At 38.9% G+C, this 20,782-nt stretch overlaps 1 protein-coding gene across 5 annotated transcripts in view; it reads left to right on the top strand.

Annotated features, from left to right (window-relative positions):
• Positions 1-4,194: 4,194 nt before the first annotated feature.
• GBF1 (golgi brefeldin A resistant guanine nucleotide exchange factor 1) overlaps positions 4,195-20,782 on the top strand; it is a 309,656-nt gene continuing 293,068 nt past the window's right edge. For all 5 annotated transcript variants that reach the window (XM_081329572.1, XM_081329571.1, XM_081329569.1 and 2 more), the window contains exons 1-2: positions 4,195-4,375; positions 17,915-18,020. In XM_081329572.1, the coding sequence (XP_081185698.1) occupies positions 4,308-4,375; positions 17,915-18,020 (174 nt within the window). In that variant the 5' untranslated portion in view covers positions 4,195-4,307. The remainder of the gene's footprint in view (positions 4,376-17,914; positions 18,021-20,782) is intronic.

The following is a 20,782-nucleotide window of genomic DNA, read 5'->3' as shown; positions in this document are numbered from 1 at the left end:
TATATTATTTACCAATTCTTATACATAAATTCTTCTAAGCTGTCCAGAATTATTGGAATAAATTGCTTGTAAGTGTATAAACTCTTATTAATCAATAAGGAAGACTTCATACAGGAGTGAGGAAAGTCATTACAGTATATAAGTTAGATTTCTTAATGTTAATGGAAATGAAAGCTGAGTATAACACACAAACCTTGGTCTTTTACAAATCAGATTTTAATAAAATAAAATAGAGGCTAATGTATTTGTCCCAAATTCTCTTGTAGTATTTGGAGGAAAGGAATCTATTTCTTCTCTTCTTGAAAACATGGAGAAGAATGGAATAGGAATAGAATAGAATAGAATAGAATTCTTTATTGGCCAAGTGTGACTGGACACACAAGGAATTTGTCTCCAGTGCATAAGCTCTCAGTGTACAAACAAGCAACAAGTGATAAATCATGATATAAGATACAATCATTTAGTGATAGTCATAGGACACTAAATATAACAACACTAAATTTATCAACATAAATCATATTAGGATACTAAATGAAACAATAGTATAAATTGTAAAATACAAGCAACAAAGAAATAGTCATAAGAGGATAAGGAAATAAGTAATAGGAAAGATGAGAAGAAGAATAGTAATACAGCCCTACTAGGTAGTTTGACAGTGTTATGGGAATTAGTTGTTTAGCAGAGTGATGGCATGGGAAAAATGTCTTTGTGTCGACTGGTAGTTGTTTTGGTGTGCAATGCTCTATAGCATCGTCTTGAGGGAAGAAGTTGAAACAGTTTATATTCAGGATGTGAGGGGTCTGTAGATATTTTCACAACCCTCTTTCTGGCTTGTACAGTATAAAGGTCCTCAATGGAAGGCAGTCTGGTAGAAATTGTTTTTTCTGCAGTTCTAATTATCCATTGAAATATGTGTCCGTCTTGTTTGGTTGCAGTGCCAAACCAGTCATAGAGGTGCAAATGACACTCAATAATTCCTTTGTAAAACTGTATCAGCAGCTCTTTGGGCAGTCTGAACTTTCTGAGTTGGTGCAGGAAGAACATTCTTTGTTGTGCTTTTTTTTAGACCCCAGTTCTATTTAACATCTAGGTGAAACTGCTATGGGAGTTCCTCTGAATATTTGAAGTGTGCCAGAACTGTACTATAATGCTCATCTTTCTTGTTCATTACAACTAACTCAAAGTAAGCAACTACTATGCTGTCTAAATTTGATAGTGTATTGGTTCTATGAGGAAAATAAGCAGAACATGCTGCTGATCAAAAAGAAGTTAAAGATAAAATGTATTTTAAAACTTTTCAATAAAAAAAAGAAGTTAGATTTAGGGACTAAGATTTACCCTCTTATGACTGAAGTTGTTCTCTCCCTGATCAGGCTGTTCTGGGATTGGAATTTATTAATTCTGGAATCACAGGTGATAACTGTGGCAAACAGAACTTTTGTACAATTGCAGTTAGTGACTTTAGATTCAGTAACAGTTATTAATGTCTTGATTAATTTAAGCAGTAGATATTTATTTTTCTTTATCGTTCTTATAAACCACTAAATTGGTACTATAACTCACTGTACATGGGTCTGCCCCTGAAGACCATTCAGAAACTTCAACTGGTACAGGATGCAGCTAAGCAGGTAGTAACTGGTACACGTAAAACCACTACTGCATGAGTTGCATAGTTACCAGTGTTTCTAGTGCAATACAAGGCAGTGATTATCTATAAAGCCCTATACCTGAGGGTTTGCCTTTTCTCCAGTGTTTCTGCCTGTTCAATTAAATAGGATGGGCATGCTGCAGATAAGAATGTCAGCTGATGGGGACAAGAAGATGAGTTTTTTTTCTGCAGCAGCCCCTGCTCTGTGGAACATCCTCCCTTCAGAGATTAGAATGGCCCCAACTCCGTTTAGCCTTCTGTAAACCTTTAAAAACTATCTATGCTTCCATGTGCCAAAGGCTCCGCCTCTTGGCTATCTTGTTAATAAGCTAGATGACTTGCTCTGTATGTACTCAAATTAAACTTTTGATTTTTCTATTGTTTTAATGGGTTTATCTGTTTTTATTTTTAAAATGTTTTTAGGATTTTAGTTGTAATATGTGTTTTTGAACTGTGAGTTGCCCGGAGCTGTTTGCTGAGATGGACGGCTATAGAAATCAATCAAACAAACTAATATGATATAAAAACAATGATTGGATTTCCTATGTGTATGTTTCAGTGTGTGTGTATTTCTTCATCTTCAGAGAGGAAGATGATCACAAACTTTGTTAGAATAAGATCGAGCAGAAATTGACCATCATTCAGGTTTTGTCAGAAATATATTTTGGTAAAATATCACAAGCAAATTAAGTGTTGGCCCTCAAAGTGTCAAAGTACATGGGATAGTAGATTCTTTGTCAAGAATTCTAATAACTTTGATTCTATCATTTTTAATGACCTTGACAAAACATGTTATCTAAAACACATAAGGCACCTAATAAATTTACTTTGGCACTGAGAGACATCTGTCTATTCCTGACTATTGATGCCTACCTCTTGCACTTGGCTTTGAAGTAAACAGATTCATGTTCTGAAGAACTATCATAGCATTGTGTGAAATGAAAAGGGTGCTGAGAACATTTATTTTATTTTATTTTATTTATTTAGATTTATATACCGCCCTTTCCCGAAGGACTCAGGGCGGTTTACAGGGCATTTAAAAGAAAGTCAATACAAACGTTAAAACAAATTAAAAAAGATTAAATAGAACCCTGAGAAAATTAAAACCCAGTTAAAATTAAGATTAACATAAAGTAATACTGACTGCTGAGTCGTGGTACTGTGTAAAACCCCTTAAACCTTCCTCTCATAGGGATGCAGATGAACCCATATGGAGTACATCTATTGGTCGAGGCCAGGGGTCCCCAACCTTGGGCACTTTATGCCTTGTGGACTTTAACTCCCAGAATTCCTCAGCCAGCCATGCTGGCTGAAGAATTCTGGGTGTTGAAGTCCACAAGTCATAAAGTGCCCAAGATTGGGGATCCCTGGTCTAGGCCTTGCTCTTCAGTGTGTGTGCCCATATTATTACCTTCATCTTACCAGCCTATGAATGAAATAGAATTAAGTTTTCCTTAGGCTTAAAGTAATATTTTCTCACTTCAATTAAATGCTGTCCGTGGCTGTACTGAAATGGGTACCTCTACCTTTCTTAGGTTATCATTCTTATCTTCAAAAGTCAGGGATTCCAGCAAGCCCATTGTAATGCAGCTGTTAAGGTGTTGAATTGCAACCAGGAAAACATGTACTCTAAAGCTGTGGATGTTCTCTGAGTATCAGACCAGGTAAGGTTGCTGTCTCCACGAATCAGTGTTTCCATAACTGGCCAGCATGGCAGCAATAACTATTTATTTATATCCAGTGCTTTTTTGTAAAAGAAAAAGGGCCGGAACTCACACATGTCATATAACCCGCCTTGCCTACCCTACAAGGTTCCATCCAAAAAAGGTGCCGGAACTCCGTTCTGAGCGTTCTATGAGAAAAAAAGCCCTGTTTATATCCCACCTTTATTATTTTTACAAATAACTGAAGGTACTGAACACATACAACACATCTTTCTCCTCCTATTTTACCCACAGCAACAACCTTGCCAGGTGGATTGGGTTGACACTGGCCCAAGGTAACCCAATTGGCTTAACTATTAGACCAAATTCCAACCATTGATCAAATATCTGTGCAAACTTTTAAAGCAGGGATCTTCAAACTTGGCCCTTTTATGACTTGTGGACATGCCTGGCTGAGGAATTCTGGAAGTCCACAAGTCATAAAAGGGCCAAGTTTGAAGACCCCTGCTTTAAACCTATCTGCCCTTGCAAAAGTGCTTCTTATATACACGTCTGTTTTAAGCGGGAGGCTGAAAATTTAATGTTAAGATGAGATTAAATCCTACACACAACTGACAACTGCCTACCTGCATAACCGTGTACTTTTAACTTTCACGATATTTTCTTAACCAAGGATTTGGTATCAGATATTGGTAAATGACGTGTCAATTAACTCATCTCACATTTAATTGGATTTTCTATATCACTCTTCCTTGGAATTCCAAAACGTCAGCCTGTCCTTCAGAGGAACTCGTTGATTCGATTGGAGAATATATATCTGTCTTCTCAGGATGATTCTCGATTGGCTACTTGGATTGCTGCCCCTCCCTTGTAGCGTCCCTAGCACTTTCGGTTGTGGTCGGTTTCCACGTCAGAGAAAAGAGAGGAGCCGGTAGTCGTCCCTCCGAGGCCGTTTTCTTCGGCTTCGCGGGCCTGTGGCTGATCTGCCTCCCGAAATGCCAAGACGCCTGTCGACGTCCGCCAAAGCCTGCCCCATTTTGAACGACGCAGGATGGATGGAAGGGTGAGCGAGCGAGGGAGGGAGGGATGGAGTGATCAGTCGCAGAAAGGCTCGAATTGTGTTTAGGCCTGCCTTGCCGGCGGCCGCGATGCTACCAGCAAGCAAGCGATGGTTAAGTCCAAAGGTAGCAACGGCCCCAAAGCCGAGCCACATGGTGTTCCGTAGTGCCGCTTGGGAATTTGTTTCCCTACCAACTTCTAGTACTGTGGACGGGACGGGAATATCGGTTAGCTGGAGACCTCCGAGATTAGCGAGTTTTCCGCGAATCACGAATGGTCCAAAGGCGGGGTGTTGAAAAGTAGGGCGGACTTCGGAGTGTGTCACGCACTGCATTATGAACTAATTCCTCGGCAGTCCAGCCCAACGGTAGCTGGCCTACTTTTTTATTATTATTATCAAAGACCGGCCGTTTCGCTCGACAAGGCCTGGATTTCAGGCTGGGTAGCATGGAGCTACAACGTGGCCCCTACCCGCCCGTTGTTGAATTCGAAATGCTTTCTTTTTTGCTGGGTGACTTCTTGGGAATTGCGAAAATCTGGAGGGACACTGGGGAAAAGAGGTACAGTATTGCAACTAATATACAAACATATTGGAAACAAGATTCTGAAGGAGTGATGTTGCTTCTGACAACTGTTTCCTCTTCTATAGTTGTGTATGGATTTAGGGATCTGAAGCAAAACTTTAGTGTTTTCTCCATCCACTGACAATGTATCTCTATCCACTGACAATGTCTGATAGAATTACCTAAGTTCTAGCCATTATTCAGCTGCTAGAACAGTAACAAAGTTAAAGGTTTACATTGCCGCAGTGATGGGTGATTGCTGAAAAAAATGCTAGAACACAGTATACAGTACAAATAGGGAAATAGCTTTTAAAAATTAAGTACTGAATTAACTATTGGCTAATTTTACACTATATTGTGGTTTACCACAATATGTTAAATTAATGCTTTTCTCAATTCAGTTAGATTTGGGGTCTAACCATAAGCCCTACCATTATTCATTCAAATTTAGTTATATACTATCTTGATTTATTTAAAACAATTGTTGGATATTAGAAAGGTTGATTGTAGTATAAAATGGAATACATAGGACCCTATGTGTAGAGGCTCTATAAAGATTATAATTGTGTCATCTGTTTACATGCTTGTAATACAGCTTGTCTTCATTACTTTTTGTGGAAAGCAAAGCATACTGCAATCTTTGTTTTCTTGTTAATTTATTTTAGCTTTTTTAAGTTGTAGAAGGTTAGCAAATAGGAGATTACAGATTCTTTTTTAGACACGCATGATTATTGAAAGTCACCCACATTTTATTAATTAGGCATCATAGTATGGTTGGGCCTGTTGCACAAAAAGATTTGTTCTGTGATGAGTATATGAATTGTTTTACATCATTTGAGCCACATTGCTAATATGCAAAAATACTAATAAAAATTACTGATTTATATTTAGGAGTTGTATTGTAAAAGGTAAAATATATTCAGTTTACTTGAGACTTGACATATGCATTTTTCTTTGTATTTTCCAACCTACAGAAAACTCTGGTACTATCCAGCAGTTTATATTACAAACCCAGCCTGCTTAATCACTACTATAAGTATGACTTGCCAATGTGCCATCAATAAAAAAATTAAGGGTGTATGCCACAAGTAAATTGCTAACAAAAATGTGTATATTCCACTGCAAGGATATTCTCTTAAGAAAAAACAGTATATATTGCTGCTTCCCTTGTGTGGTAGCCCAGTTAATCTACTCAGGAAGTTTCTTAATAGATACAAATCTTAAAAATACTCAAATTTTATAGACTACATGTACTGATGTTGGTATGATACTATAGCAACATGCTTGTGCTGCCACCACGTGGCTGTGTGGAGAAATCACAATGTGGGCAGTCAGACCCTCCTACCCTATGATGTATTTCCTCTTCCCTCCCCTTTCTGGGATGGACTTCCTCCTCCTTTGTCCCTAGAGAGTCCATTCTCCTTTAGCCAGAAGACATGGGGTAACTTGCAGACTCAATATGCAGATCCTGGGAGTATTACCATTTTCTAACCTTAGAGATACCTTGGAAATATCTTGGAAATGCTGTACAAAGGTCATCTGAATGCATCCACCTACTGTATTCAACTCTACATGCAATAAAGGTATTTCTATATGATAAAAGGTGTTTCTACGAGTTCAAAACTATCTGGAGAGATCTGTTAATGTTAATGACATCTGCCTATATAGACCATAGAAGTCTTAACAAGAGATTAATTAAAGTACAACAGCTTCGATCCAGAATAATGCTGATTTTAAAAATTGAGGGCTATAATTTAAAATTGAGGGTTATAATTTAATTTCATCCCCTTCCTTAATTCTGACCTGGGAGTACACTTTGTGCAAGTCCAGCTTAGAAAATATTTTCCCTTTTAAAAAATATTTTATTGATTTTCTAATTTTTCAATTAAACATTTAAAAAGCAACGTGGTGACTGGGTAATCAATGATTCCACAACATACATAAATCTTTAGCAAAAATCTCAAGTTACAACATCAGATATTTCTTCTCTTTATCCCTTAATATCTATTATCTCATATTGAATTAATATAATTCTGATTGTTATCAACTAAGTAAAACCATCTTTGTTACATTTATCAATAATTTTGAACTTATACATATCTTAATTGTGTTTATATTCAATCTTATATACATCAGTGTTCTAGTGTAGCTTTTTCCCCAGGCTTTAATTTCCCCTCAATATTCAACTTAACATTTGGTGTGTTATAATTTCTAAGCTTTAGAGTTTCCTTTAACTTCTACATTTTCTCCTTTTTGTAAAAAAATCTAATATTCTAAATATCCATCTTATCTATTTGCATATAATCTTATTCTATTTTAAAAATTCTCTTTTTCCCCCACCATATTAAACCAAAAATCTATTAATCTTATTACACATTTTACCTATTCAGTTATAATATTACTTTATTTTCTAAAAAAAATTTCTGTGTTCGACCATCTTCAACCTTCTAATCAATAGTATAAAATCCCCCCTAATAAATCAAAACCCTAGTTAGTTTCAGCCTTACTCTGGCTTTTTTCCTTTGCCAATTAACCATCCATGTCAGTACTTTTAATTCATCAAACAGTTCTCCCTCTATTATTATGTGTATTATTTAAGAAAAACCATTTAATTACAATTTTTTGGAAGAACTAGCCTTATTATATTTCTTTGATTACCTCCCCATTATTTCAGTTTCCCACAGTTGTCTTAATAAGTTTATCTTCCATTCAGTCTGTTATTCTTCCTTTTCCTCAAGTTTCTTCTGATTTATGAAAAAAATCTTTTCCATTTTTAACGTTGTCATTCTCTTTTCTAATTTCCCCGTTGGCTGGATCTGTTGGTCAGTTGGGTCCTCTGTCTTAATATTTAGTTGTTCCATTTCTCCTGTTGCTTTCTGCATTGTTGGGTCTTTGGTTGTAGTCAAAATCTGGGTCTGTATATTTAAGCTGGCATATTGTTCCTTTATGTTGCCTCTCATTTTGTTACATGCTGAAAGAATGGTTTCATGTATTGATTTCAATTCTTACCTGCCAAACAATTTCCACTATAAGACTATTCACAACAAGCGAAATAGATGTCACACATCTAGCTACAAAAACTACTTTTAACATTTGATTTTAAAATTCTTAATTTTAATAGATTATCAAGAGCATATGCATGAAGATCAGGAATATTTTTCCTTTTGAAAGGTGGGCCAGCATGTCTTTCATGAGAGGGAGGAGGTAAACATTTTCCACACACACACAGCATTCAGACTCCTATAATCCACACAAAGACGAAGAGACCCATCCTTCTTCTCTTGGAACAGAGCTGGGGTGGCCACCCTGGGTCTGGCTAGCTCAATGAAACCTCGGGCTAGGTTTTTATCTATGAATATATGCAATTCATTTAACTCTCTTGGGGTCATGGAGTAGTTTTGATTTGGCAATTTAGCCCTGGGGACAATTTCAGTGGCACAATCTGTGGGTCACTGTGCAGGGAGTTTGTCCGAGCCCTTCTCACTGAACACATTGACCAGGTCGTGATACTCGTGGGGTTTGCCCTGCAGCAGGTCACTTCTAGTTCCGGTTTTCCCATTCCGGTTTCTCTGCGAGGATCCATCCCTGGCTCTTGGCTGGTGTGGTGTGAGGCTTTCTCGCTTTTTGGGAATTTCAGGAGTCTTTTCCTCTAGTCCACTCATGGGTTCCCTAATACAAGGGGCCATTCCATTCCCAGTGCCATTATAAAGATTAGGGTCTCAGAGTGCCCCCCCCACTGTCCATGTCCAGGGGTTCAGTGATAAAGATGGCTGGGACATCCCTTGCGATGGACCTGTCTAACTGGCAGAAGGCAATTGGGTTCTTTAACCTCAGGTGGAACTCCAGGGTTCCCACCAGGGTCAGACTTACTAAGCATCTGGTGCACCCTCAGTATAGTAATAGTAAAGCTTTTAGGGTCCCTTTTTTCTCCTTACCTGGGATCAGCAGTTCTATGGGCATGGTTACTGGCACGATTGGCTCACTTACCAGGGGTTCGTCATCACTGTCGGAGGGCCCTGGGTCTTACTCTGAGAGGGTTGGAGTTTCCTCCCTTGGTTTGGGTGGGGGATGAAACTCCACAATCTCAGCTGTCTTCATAGTCGAAATCTTGAGCGAAAGGCATTTCAAAAGGATCTTTTATTGAGAGAAAGTGATTGCAGAGAGAGCAGGCAGAATCTAAAGTTGCTGTGCGAAAATGTTAGGCTAAACCCCATTGTTCAAAACCCCTCCCAGCTTCCCAGTCCATGGTGAACCAATCCGAAGGTGTAAAGGTGTTGTGAGAACTCTGAGCTGAGAAGGTGATAACAAGTTGTTCCCAGGCGCCGTGGTCTTGATGTAAGCAGGATTCTTTTTTTTTATTAGTTTTACAAAAACAAAATTTTACAATATATCCCCAAATCCCTCCCACTTTTGTTCAAAAAGTTTGTTCAAAACCCCTCCCACTTCCCCCCCCCCCACTTCCCAGAGCTAAATACAGGATTATAGTTACAATAATCATATTCTAAATAAAAATTATGCATAATATACAATTAACCAAATTCATAATGCGCTTTAACTCTCTTTTAACATAACTACAAACAACGTACCAATAACAATATCCCACTAAAATCTACTCATAAGCTAAATGGTACTTTTTAGTCCCATATTTGTTTTGAATATAATTTATCCATCTCCTCCAAACTGAAATATATCTTTCCTGTGAATGATCCTTCAGATAAGCAGAAATCTTAGACATTTCTGCAAGATTTGAAACTTTAAACACCCATTCTTCTACAGTGGGCAAACTATCCTTCTTCCAATATTGTCCCACCAGTAACCGTGCTGCCGTTATCATGTTCAACATCAAGTTAGTTTCTTTAACATCACAATCTACAACAATGGCCAATAAAAACAATTGCGGGGAAAACTTTATCTTTCTCTTAAAAATCTTTTGAATGTTCCACCAAATTTTAATCCAAAAAGCTTTTATATTTCTACAAGTCCACCACATGTGAAAATAGGTAGCTTCTAAACTACCACACCTCCAACATTTAGACTGTAAATTAGGATACATGTTGGACAGCTTCTTGGAATCCAGATGCCATCTATAAAACATTTTATAAAAATTTTCTCTTAAATTTTGAGCCTGGGTAAATTTAACATTTCTGACCCAAATTATCTCCCAGGTGTCCAACGAAATTGGTTCCTGAATATTTTGTGCCCACTTTATCATGCAGTCTTTAACCAGTTCCGTTTCCGAATCCAATTCAATTAAAGCATTATATATCCTCTTTATATGTGCACAATTTGAATCTCTAATTTGCTTTACTAAATTTTGATCTGTAGTTGTGATGCCAACCTTTTAATCTGACTTCCACCTAGCTTTCAATTGGGTATATTGAAACCAAGAGTAACTTATGTTTTCTTGTCTTAACTCCTCTACTGGTTTAAGTTGCCAATCATTCCCTTGCAATGTAAGTAGTTCCTTATAAGAAACCATATCCATACTCACTCCCATAGATACGCCCTCTATCGCGTGTCCAGGAATTCCCCAAATCGGTATTTTATAATTTAACTTATAATAATACTTTTTCCAGACACGCAATAAAGCACTTCTAAGAATATGGGATTTAAAAGCCCTGTCTACCTTCTTATCATAAAGCAAGTATGCATGCCATCCATATACCAAATCCCATCCCTCAAGATGAAGTATTCTCTTGTTAGTTAGATTAAGCCAATCACTAACCCAGGTCAAGGCAACCGCATCAGGATTCTTAAGAGGTGAAGCAAATCAGATGGCCCCAGGGCTCATCCCCCACTCCTCAATTCCCAGGAAGCAAAAGCAAAAGAGGAACAAAGTAAAATGGATATATCATAGAAAAGCCCCCAAATTCCCACTCCCGGTAGAATGGCGGTGCCCGATAGAGATCTATGGGGACCTGACCCCTGTTAAATGTGACATGTTCTGCCAATTGAACTGGTATGTATGGTGATGTATAAAATTTTGCTTTTTAGGAATGTTTAATTAATAAAACTTTAGTTAACTTATTTATATTTTGGGAGCCACAGCTAAGGGATTTGATAAACTTTTCTTGAATACAGACTACAAATTTTTAACATGGAATATAAATGGGGCAAATGCTCCTCAAAAAAGAAAAAAAGACTTCCCTATTTGAGACAATTGAAATGAGATATTATTTGTTTACAACAAATACATATAACAAAAGATGGTGAAGTATTTGATCTATAAAACTATGATTGAGGAATTTATATCAGTGTGCTTAAAAAGATTAATGAAATAATTTTGTAGATTAATCCATAATTAAAATTGAAATTATTTCCTGATCAACTCAGTAGATAAAATGTTGCAATTGAGGTTGAAATGCAACATATTAAATCTTTAATTATTATTTTTTTTTTTTTTATTGAAAAGTTTTAAAATACAATTTTCCTTTGAAAAACCCCCCTTCCCCCTCCCTCCTCCCCTCCCTACCTCCCCCCTATCTCCCCCCCTCCCCCTCTCCCTCCTCCCTCCCCTGCCTCCCACCCCTCTACTTCCCCTCCTCCCCCCCTCCCCCCCCCCCCGACTTCCCAGAGCAAAATACAAGGTATATATCTAAAAAGCAATCATAAACAATCATATACTAACAATTATAAACTCTAAAATCCATCACTCTCTAGCTTATATAGAGTAAACCAATCCTTAACAATACTAAATATGTATAAAGAACTAAAATAAAAGAAAACTAGCATCATTCCCATCTATGTTCTTCCACAATTCACTATTACCTAGACATATTCTCACTTACACATCACAAGCACCTATCCCTATTAACCTCTCTAGCCAAAATAGGCTATAATAGATAGTTCTTACACAAATTAACCCGCATTAACCCACAAAATTTTCTTCCTCTTCCTCTGTAGTAAATTGTCCATTAATTCCAAATTGAACATTCTGTTACCATAGATATCATCCCAAAACTCTTAAAAACACAGCTACCACTTGACTATAAGTATATTGTGGAAGTTCCATAGATTTCTACTGGTCTTATTTTTTAATCTTTTTTGAGCGTTTTAAGGCAGCACGCGTCACCCTCTGTTCTCTAGGATCATCCAAAAGAGTTGCAGCTTGATCTCCTCCTGTACCCTTCTCGTCTATCTGTCCATCTTCATCCTCTTGATGTTCTCCTTCTCCAGAGCCCTCTGCAGCTTCCAGAAGTGTTGATGGGGTTGCTTTTAAAACATTGTTGTAAAAATCATGCGCTTGCTTCACAGTACCCAAACAGTACCTTTTGCCATCATACATGAAGCTCAACCCAGCTGGGATCTCCCATCTGAACCTTATATCTCTTTGCTTGAGCTCTTGCACAAGAAATATAAAGTCCTTCCTTCTCTTTAAAATCTTTGGAGGAATTTCTTTTAGAACCAAAACTTCTTGACCAGCAATCACAACTTTAGTATCATAGGCAGCTTGTATAACTTCATCTCTAATTTCCCTTTTTACAAAATAAACCACCACATCTCTAGGCAACTTTCTCTGCTTAGCAATCCAGGAATTCACACGAAACACTTTGTCCATGCCTTGTTTTATTTCAGATGCTGGATGGTTCAATACCCCCTCAAAAGCCTCAGAAACCAGCTGCTTTAAATCTTCCTTAATATTCTCTTTTAGGCCTCTAATTCTAACAGCAAACTGCATCTGGTAAAATTGAGCCAAACTCTGTTCGCTATCCATTTTGTCTTTTAAATCTTCAATTTCCAATACTTTTGCTTCTAATATAGCATTCTTTTGAGTCAAGTCTTCCACTTGATCATCCAGCACCTCCACACATTTAGCTACTTTATGCACTGAGGACAAAATGTCTACCTTCATCTCTCTAAGTTTCTGCTCCATCCTTTCTTCCATTCTCTGCTCCAATTTCTCCAATTTCTCCTCCATCTGTGCAAATTTAACACCCATTGACTCCAAAATTAACTGGGTATGTTTTTCAAGATCCTTCGATGTCAATACATCAGGAGAATGCAACGCCTGCAGTAATGATTGTTGTTGCACCGGAGAATTTCCAGCACTCCGAAAAGTTCTAGGGGGAGGTTTAGCCGCCATCTTTTACTTACAATTGTGACGCACTTGCACTTTAAGTTTTAAGCATAGTCCATCAAGCTTGAGAGTAAAATAAAATAATCCTCTTCATCTCTTCACCTTTTCCTCTTGTACCGCTCTGCCTGCTCCTTTAAATCATAGTCCTTTCTTCAGGCAGGGATGGTTCGCAGACGCCTGGCTCTGCTCCAGGAAGTTCGGAGCAGAGACGACGGCCAGCTGGGAGCAACCCAGGCTTCGGGGGAGTTCAATCCTTCAGCCGCCCAAGCTCGAAGCTCAGGCGGCCTCGGAGAACTCTACCCCTACCTGGGGCCTCACCCCCTCCTCTTCTCCCGAGGAGGGGGCTTCAATTTCGCCCGAACAGCTGATCGGCGCTGTTTCGGGCGAAAAAACAAACAGCTGAGCCGCGGGCAGCCAGGGGAGGCTGTCTTCGGCGCCGCGCCGCCAGCGGAAGTCCGTTAAATCTTTAATTATTAAATAATTGTTGGTGTTTATGTTCCAAATGGAATATACATTAACATGGAATATAAATGGGGCAAATGCTCCTCAAAAAAGAAAAAAAGACTTCCCTATTTGAGACAATTGAAATGAGATATTATTTGTTTACAACAAATACATATAACAAAAGATGGTGAAGTATTTGATCTATAAAACTATGATTGAGGAATTTATATCAGTGTGCTTAAAAAGATTAATGAAATAATTTTGTAGATTAATCCATAATTAAAATTGAAATTATTTCCTGATCAACTCAGTAGATAAAATGTTGCAATTGAGGTTGAAATGCAACATATTAAATCTTTAATTATTAAATAATTGTTGGTGTTTATGTTCCAAATGAGGATAAAATGAAGTTCTTTAATCATCTTATGGACCAATTGACTATTTTTTCATATGAGAATTGGTGCATGATGGGGTTTTAGAATAGAGTAGTTCCATAATTTGATAAAACTTCAGATAAATTAATCAATTACCAAAGTCTTTTTTTGATATGATGGACATTCTATCTTGTGGATATTTGGAGACGGGTATAGTACTCCAGAGAATATACTTATTTTTCAGAACGCAATATATCTTTTTCAAGTATTGATATAATATGAATTTCTAAGAACCTTTCAAATAAGATCTCTAAGGGGGCTTTATTTAGAATTTTTTCTGACTACAATCCCATCAGTTTGATGCTTAAGAAAAATCTTAAGTATCAAGTTAAGATCTTAAGATCCCTACAAACCTTGGGGCTGCTTCCCACCTAGTCGCTCATCCTCCTGGATGAGACTGGCTGCAGTGCAGCTTGCAGGCCTTTGGCTTGTTTCTGAGAAGACTATCTGGTTGAGGCCTCTTGGACCATGATGTGTGGGAGGGAGTTGTAGTGTTCCCACAGTTGTAAGCACAAACCACTGCAACAATCAGATATAACTTAATTTTGTTGTGAGTTACACAATGACGATAAATATATTCTATTCTATATTCAGGCAAGGATCATAATGCTCTTTGATCAGCATCATCCTAATTTCAAATGGCCACTGAACGAATGTTGTAGGTTGAGAAATGTATGCTCAAAAAGTGGAAGGACTTATCCATTGTTTGGAAGAATGGATGGTGAGGCTGGTAGAATTGGTGGAGGTTGCAAAATTGATGGCCTTGAAATTTGTCATGACTTTATTTCTACTTGGAAACCATTGTTGAATGTTTTATGAGAAGCTGAAAGAAACAAAAAGTTGATTTGGGATTAGAGTAAGAAATTGATGTAGTTTTTACTTATCTGTACTAAAGAAAATTAGAAGTCATTCATTTCATCAGGGAATGTCTCTTTTTTCCTTCTTTCAAATATCTCTGTTTATCTTTTATCTTTATATTTAAAAAAAATAAAAAATCAATATATATGGAATGTGTCTAGTAATAGCCTTTCAGTCGTGATCTGAATCTAATAAATAGGTGAGGAACCTCACAGCCAGAAAGATCCTGTCTACTTCCTTAGGTGTCATAGACTTAAACTCATCTGAAATTAAACCCACGAGATAAAACCCTAGGTATTTCAAGTGCATTAGCCCAGTAGGAGTCCAGTTCCAAATGTATCTGAGCTGTTTTCTCTACTAGATAGCTTATGTTCTTACGTATACTCAGATTCATTCTTTGGCTGATGGTGTCATGGAAGAGTGTATCTACAGTTTCAGAGTATTTCTTGATACTTGACTGATGCTGGTTTTCAAGAGATGATACTAATAAATATTTGCAGATGCATCTAATGCATTATTTGTGACATATCTACTGGTCATGTATTTTTAATTTGTTTCTAATTCTTCCACATCACACATACTTATTTTGTTTCTTAGCAGTCGAGTGTTCTAGGGAGAGAAGATTATGTTTCTGAGTGGCTTATAATGTAATAAAAACAGCTCCTCTGCGCTTGTGCCGGCCACCCATACACCCCTATGCACCTGACCTGTACTGTGCCCCCAAACACACTTCCTGACCTGCATAGCACCTGTTGTTCACTGTTGTGCATCCTCTCCAATTTGTGTGATGCCTCTTGCTTACTCTTTCAACCCTCCATGACCCATGCTGATTCCTGTGCACCCTTCCTGCCCTTCCCTCTGGACTATCTCTGCCTTGTGCAGTGCCTCTCACATACCCCCTGCACAGGGCCTCTTGAGTGCCCCTTCTAATCCTCCTCCATTCAAGACAGCAGCCACTTTTCTACTGGTAGGTCTGGGACTTGCAACTTCCTATGGCTTTTGTTGTGGGAAACTGGCAGAAAGTTGCCAGGCCTAACAACTATGGGATTCAGATAACAATGGCAACCAGGACTATAGGGATTGTCATCACTAAGTGATGATGTCATGCTTTATGACTGTATTGGTTAGTAATGGAAATTCTGGTCCTAGTTTCCATCATAAGTTGAGGATTACCTTTAACATCAAGAAAAACTCTACAGCATTTTTTTTAAAGATATAGAATAAAAAGATTTTTCGGTGGTACTAAGAGATAATGCTACGTTTTTAATGTTGATTATATTTGCTCAGGATGAAGGAAGTTTCTTTTTCTATTTTTATCTTTTTTTTCCATTTTCTGTTTTTATTGTTTTAATGTATCTATTTTGTAGATATATATGTTTTACTTGTCAAGTTTCCGACGTATGGGCTTTTCAAGTGACTCTGAGGCTTTGTTCACCTTAAAAGTCCTTTATTCAGCCTAATACACCGGCAAATGCTTGCTTGAAGGAAGCTGGAATCTGAAATCTCCGCCCCTTGCACAATATATTAAAACATATAATATATTAAATTATTCGCTTAGGGGCACCATGTAGTCGATAGATGTGTTTTAGGAACAACTTAGTCAGGCGTTGAACCGATGGAAGTCCTTTGCAGGCGATAAAGTGAGCTTGTTTTGAAAATAGGTCTATCACAGTCCAACTTACAGTATTTCCTCTACTGTCGGGTAGGTCTACTATAAAGTCCATAGCTATTTCTTCCCATGGTTGAGAAGGTTCGGCCACTGGTTGCAGTAACCCAGGGGTCTTTCCTGGGATTCTTTTCATGGTGGCACATACAGTATAGCTCTTGACATAGTTTTCTACGTCTCATTTTAGTCCCGGCCACCAAAATTGCCGGTGACTGAGATGTAGAGTTTTTAAATATCTGAAATGTCCAGCCTGTTTAACATCATGGCTGTGTTTGAGGGCATTAAGACGAAGAGCTTCAGGCAAGTACAATTTTCCCCCCTTTTAAGCCAGACCATCCCTGCATGTTAGGGATGTCTGATTGTCTTTAAACCATTGATCAGTGAGTTCTCGCTTTATTTTCTTTACCCCGGGGTTATCAGGATTAGGAGTCCTGTGAGGTGTGAGTTGGGCCGCAGTTTGTGGACCGGGGATAATTGCCTTGTGAACTTCTTTGCGTTCGTTTTTGTACTGTGGCAATCGGGATAGCGCATCAGCTAGGAAGTTTTTTTTAATATATTAAAACACAATTCTCCAACTTTCTAATTTTGTCATTAATCATATTCTCCAATTAATTTAAAGAATCAGTTTCCCTTCCGTTAGAAACCTACCGTCTTGTCTTCTTTAGTTACAGATGGCCTTGAAGTTACAATCCTTCTCTTCCCCCCTCCCAACCTTAAAATCAATCTCTTAAAGCAATACACAAGTTTAACATGTGAAATGGCTACTTCTTCATCTCTTGTGAAGCAATAACATTCGATGTTAGCAGCGTTGACAGTATAGTATAATCCTTAAAAAAATTATTGGAAAAAAGCATTGATTTGAAAAAAGTTAAAAACATAAATAGTAGTCAGAAAAGTGCTAGGCAAAATGTGCTAAGAAGGATTCAGGGTTGCTGGTGGAAAGTTGGATTGGAGGAGAAAGAGAAACAGCAGGGTAGGAAATGCAGTGGCAAAAAGTAGGCTAAAAAATTAATTTGGGGCATGAATGAAAAATAGAGACAAAGCATAAAATGCATTAGGGAAAGCAGGGTGATATATCCTGTGTGAGATCAGATAGGAAGAAGGCAATATAGCAGTATTTCTGAACTGAATAGTAAGAAATCTAGCAGTGCATTGGAGGGGAGATACAGCTGAGAAAGTGAGGAAGTGTAACGGGACATAGTTAACTTGCTTTCTGCAGCCCAGAACCCTCACATTTTTACTCCTATACATCAGTGTTGAAGTATGAAAGGAACCCTTTTTATAGTTTTTATTAGTTCTTAAACTCAGTGTTCAGAAATAAATAACTATCAATTATAGTATATAAGCAGACTGCTCTGGTGCAATTCAGATCATTGTTACTGTCCCTAAAAACATCTGTCTCTTTTCAAAATTTTTATTTTGGGGCATTTTTTTCCTATTTTTTTATCAGATGTGGGGAATACTCTTTTGATGGAATAGTAATTTGATGTCTCTATTTTAGGACTGCCAGGATTGTAGATAAGAATATTTACATTGTACAAGGTGAAATCAATACAGTAATAGGAGCCATAAAACGCAGTGCAAGATGGAGTACTCACATACATTTGGTAAGTTACTAGAAATGGAAGAATTGTATTAATTAAATCCAAATTTGTCTAATAAAATTTATCTTTCAATGTTAACTGTTTAAGAGAAATTACAATAATTAATAGTCCTATGTTAATATATGCAATTTAAATCTTTTGTGTCGGACCCAGTAACTTGAAATTATTTCAGAGGAATCATAAATTGATTCTCTAAAACAAGCCCAAAGGGAATGATAATAATTTTTTTTCTAATTCTACACAGGAGGTTAGAGTAAAAGTCCAGTGATGAACTTGAAAATCTAGTAAATCAAACCCACAATTCTCATAAAGCAATCTCATTGCTTATGGAAATCAAGGGACCTTTTCCTGCTATAAAAACTTCCTAGAATTTATCGATCTGTGTAACATACCTAATAGGAATTAGCATTGGAATTCCTCTTGAAACGCATCAGTTTAGAAGTTATATTAATTTGACTACATTAATCTTGAGAGTCAAAGGCAATTTTAATTTATTTATTTATTTATTTATTTATTAGTTTTTATAAACCGCCCTTCTCCCGAGGGACTCGGGGCGGTGTACAGAGGAAGGAAGGTATACAGATCGAACAATAAAAATAATAAGAAACACTAATGAACACAAACTGGGACCCCAATTAACGCTATCATGCCAGGCCAGCCTGCTGAAACAGGAAAGTTTTTAAGTCGCGACGGAAGGTACGGAGGTCAGGGGCCATCCGGATTTCTGTTGGTAAGGTGTTCCAGAGGGCTGGCGCACCCACTGAGAATGCCCTCCCCCTGGGGGCCACCAGCCGACATTCCTTGAGCGGTGGCACCCTGAGGAGGCCCTCTCTGTGGGAGCGCACAGGACGGTGGGGTGCTGACATCGGCAGAAGGTGCTCCCGAAGGTAGTCCGGACCCATGCCATGTAGGGCTTTGTAAGTCATCGTTAGCACCTTGAACTTCACACGGAAGGCAGCCGGAAGCCAGTGCAGCGCACGGAGGAGAGGTGTGATATGGGAGTATCGGGAGGCTCCCAAGAGTGTCCGTGCCGCCGCACTTTGCACCAGTTGAAGCTTCCGAGTGGATCTCAAGGGCAGCCCCATGTAGAGAGCGTTACAATAGTCTAGGCGAGATGTCACAAGGGCATGGGTGACTGTACGTAAGGAATCCAGGTCCAGATAAGGCCGTAGTTGGCGAATTAGTCGAACCCGGGAGAAGGCCCCCTTGGTCACAGCTCCAATGTGGTCTTCCAGGGAGAGCTGCGAGTCTAGGAGGACACCCAGGTTGCGGGCCCTATCAACAGGGGGAAGTAACTTGTCCCCAATGTTAAGCAGTGGGACGTTCTGAATCTCCTGGTTTCCCGGTACGTACAGCCATTCAGTCTTGTCCGGGTTCAGTTGAAGCCTGTTTCTCCCCATCCATTCCCGGACCGCTTTCAGGCAGCGGGACATCACGTCTAGGGCATCACTGATATTGTTTGGAGTTGAGATAAAAAGCTGGGTGTCATCAGCATACTGATGGTACCCTTCTCCAAAACTGCGAATGATCTCACCCAGCGGTTTCATGTAGATGTTGAACAGGAGAGGCGAGAGGACCGACCCCTGAGGGACTCCGCAAGCGAGAGGCCTCGGGGTCGACCTCTGTCCCCCTGTCAGCACCGACTGCGAGCGACCCTGGAGAAAGGAGGAGAACCAACGCAGAACCGTGCCTCCCACTCCCAGTCCCCTGAGGCGTCGCAGCAAGATACCATGGTCGATGGTATCGAAAGCCGCCGAGAGGTCTAATAAGACTAGGACAGAGGAATGGCCCCTGTCCCGGGCTCTCCAGAGATCATTCATCAGAGCGACCAATGCCGTCTCCGTGCTGTAGCCCGGCCTGAAACCCGATTGGTACGGGTCTAGATAAACCGCTTCATCCAGGATCTGAGGAAGTTGGTGCGCCACCACGCTCTCAACAACCTTCGCAAGGAAGCGAAGATTGGAGACTGGACGAAAGTTATTCAAAGAGGATGGGTCCAAGGTGGGCTTCTTGAGGAGAGGTCTCACCACCGCCTCCTTCAAGGCGGTGGGGAAGTGACCCTCACTCAGAGAAGCAGAGATGACCGCTAGGAACCAGCCTCGTGTTGCCTCTCGAGCTGCATAGGCCAGCCAGGAAGGGCACGGGTCCAGTAAGCATGTGGAGGAGCTTAACCTTCTCATAATCCTGTCCACTTCCTTAGGAGTTACAGGATCAAATTCTTCCCAGATGACGTCGACAAGACTGTCCATGTCTTGTTCTTCCATCTCAGCCCAGTTGGAGTCCAGACCAGTTCGAATCCGAGCGATTTTATCCAGCAGATATTGACCAAATTCCTCGGCTCGACCATAATTTATACCCAGTGCAGTCTCATTTATGTATTTAGACATATTTCATTCAGTGTATTTTGGGCAAAATAGTATCTCAAATATTTTATACAATCCAAGCTAATTGTAAATTCCAACTTTTAATAGTAATCAATAGCTATTTTTAGCTATTTTTGTTGCAGTATATCCTAGATATAAGATTCATTCATTTATTTATAGATTTTATATGGCTATCAAACTGGAACAGTATGACTTGGGACAACCTCAGTAACCTGAAGTAATGCTGTTAAGTTGTCCAAAATACCCTATGCATGTCAGAATATAGCATATTATAACTTTTTCTACATAGTATTACAATTAAGGCAGTATTTTGTGGTGTGCAATAATAGTGTAAAAAATCCAACTTTTCTAAGAGATATTAAGGTTCCCGGCTGAAATATA

This window comes from Vipera berus (assembly GCF_964194415.1).
Source record: "Vipera berus genome assembly, chromosome: 5".
Lineage (NCBI taxonomy): Eukaryota > Metazoa > Chordata > Lepidosauria > Squamata > Viperidae > Vipera > Vipera berus.
The sequence above is the reverse complement of the archived record's forward strand: the minus strand, read 5'-3'. Positions and strand labels throughout refer to the sequence as shown.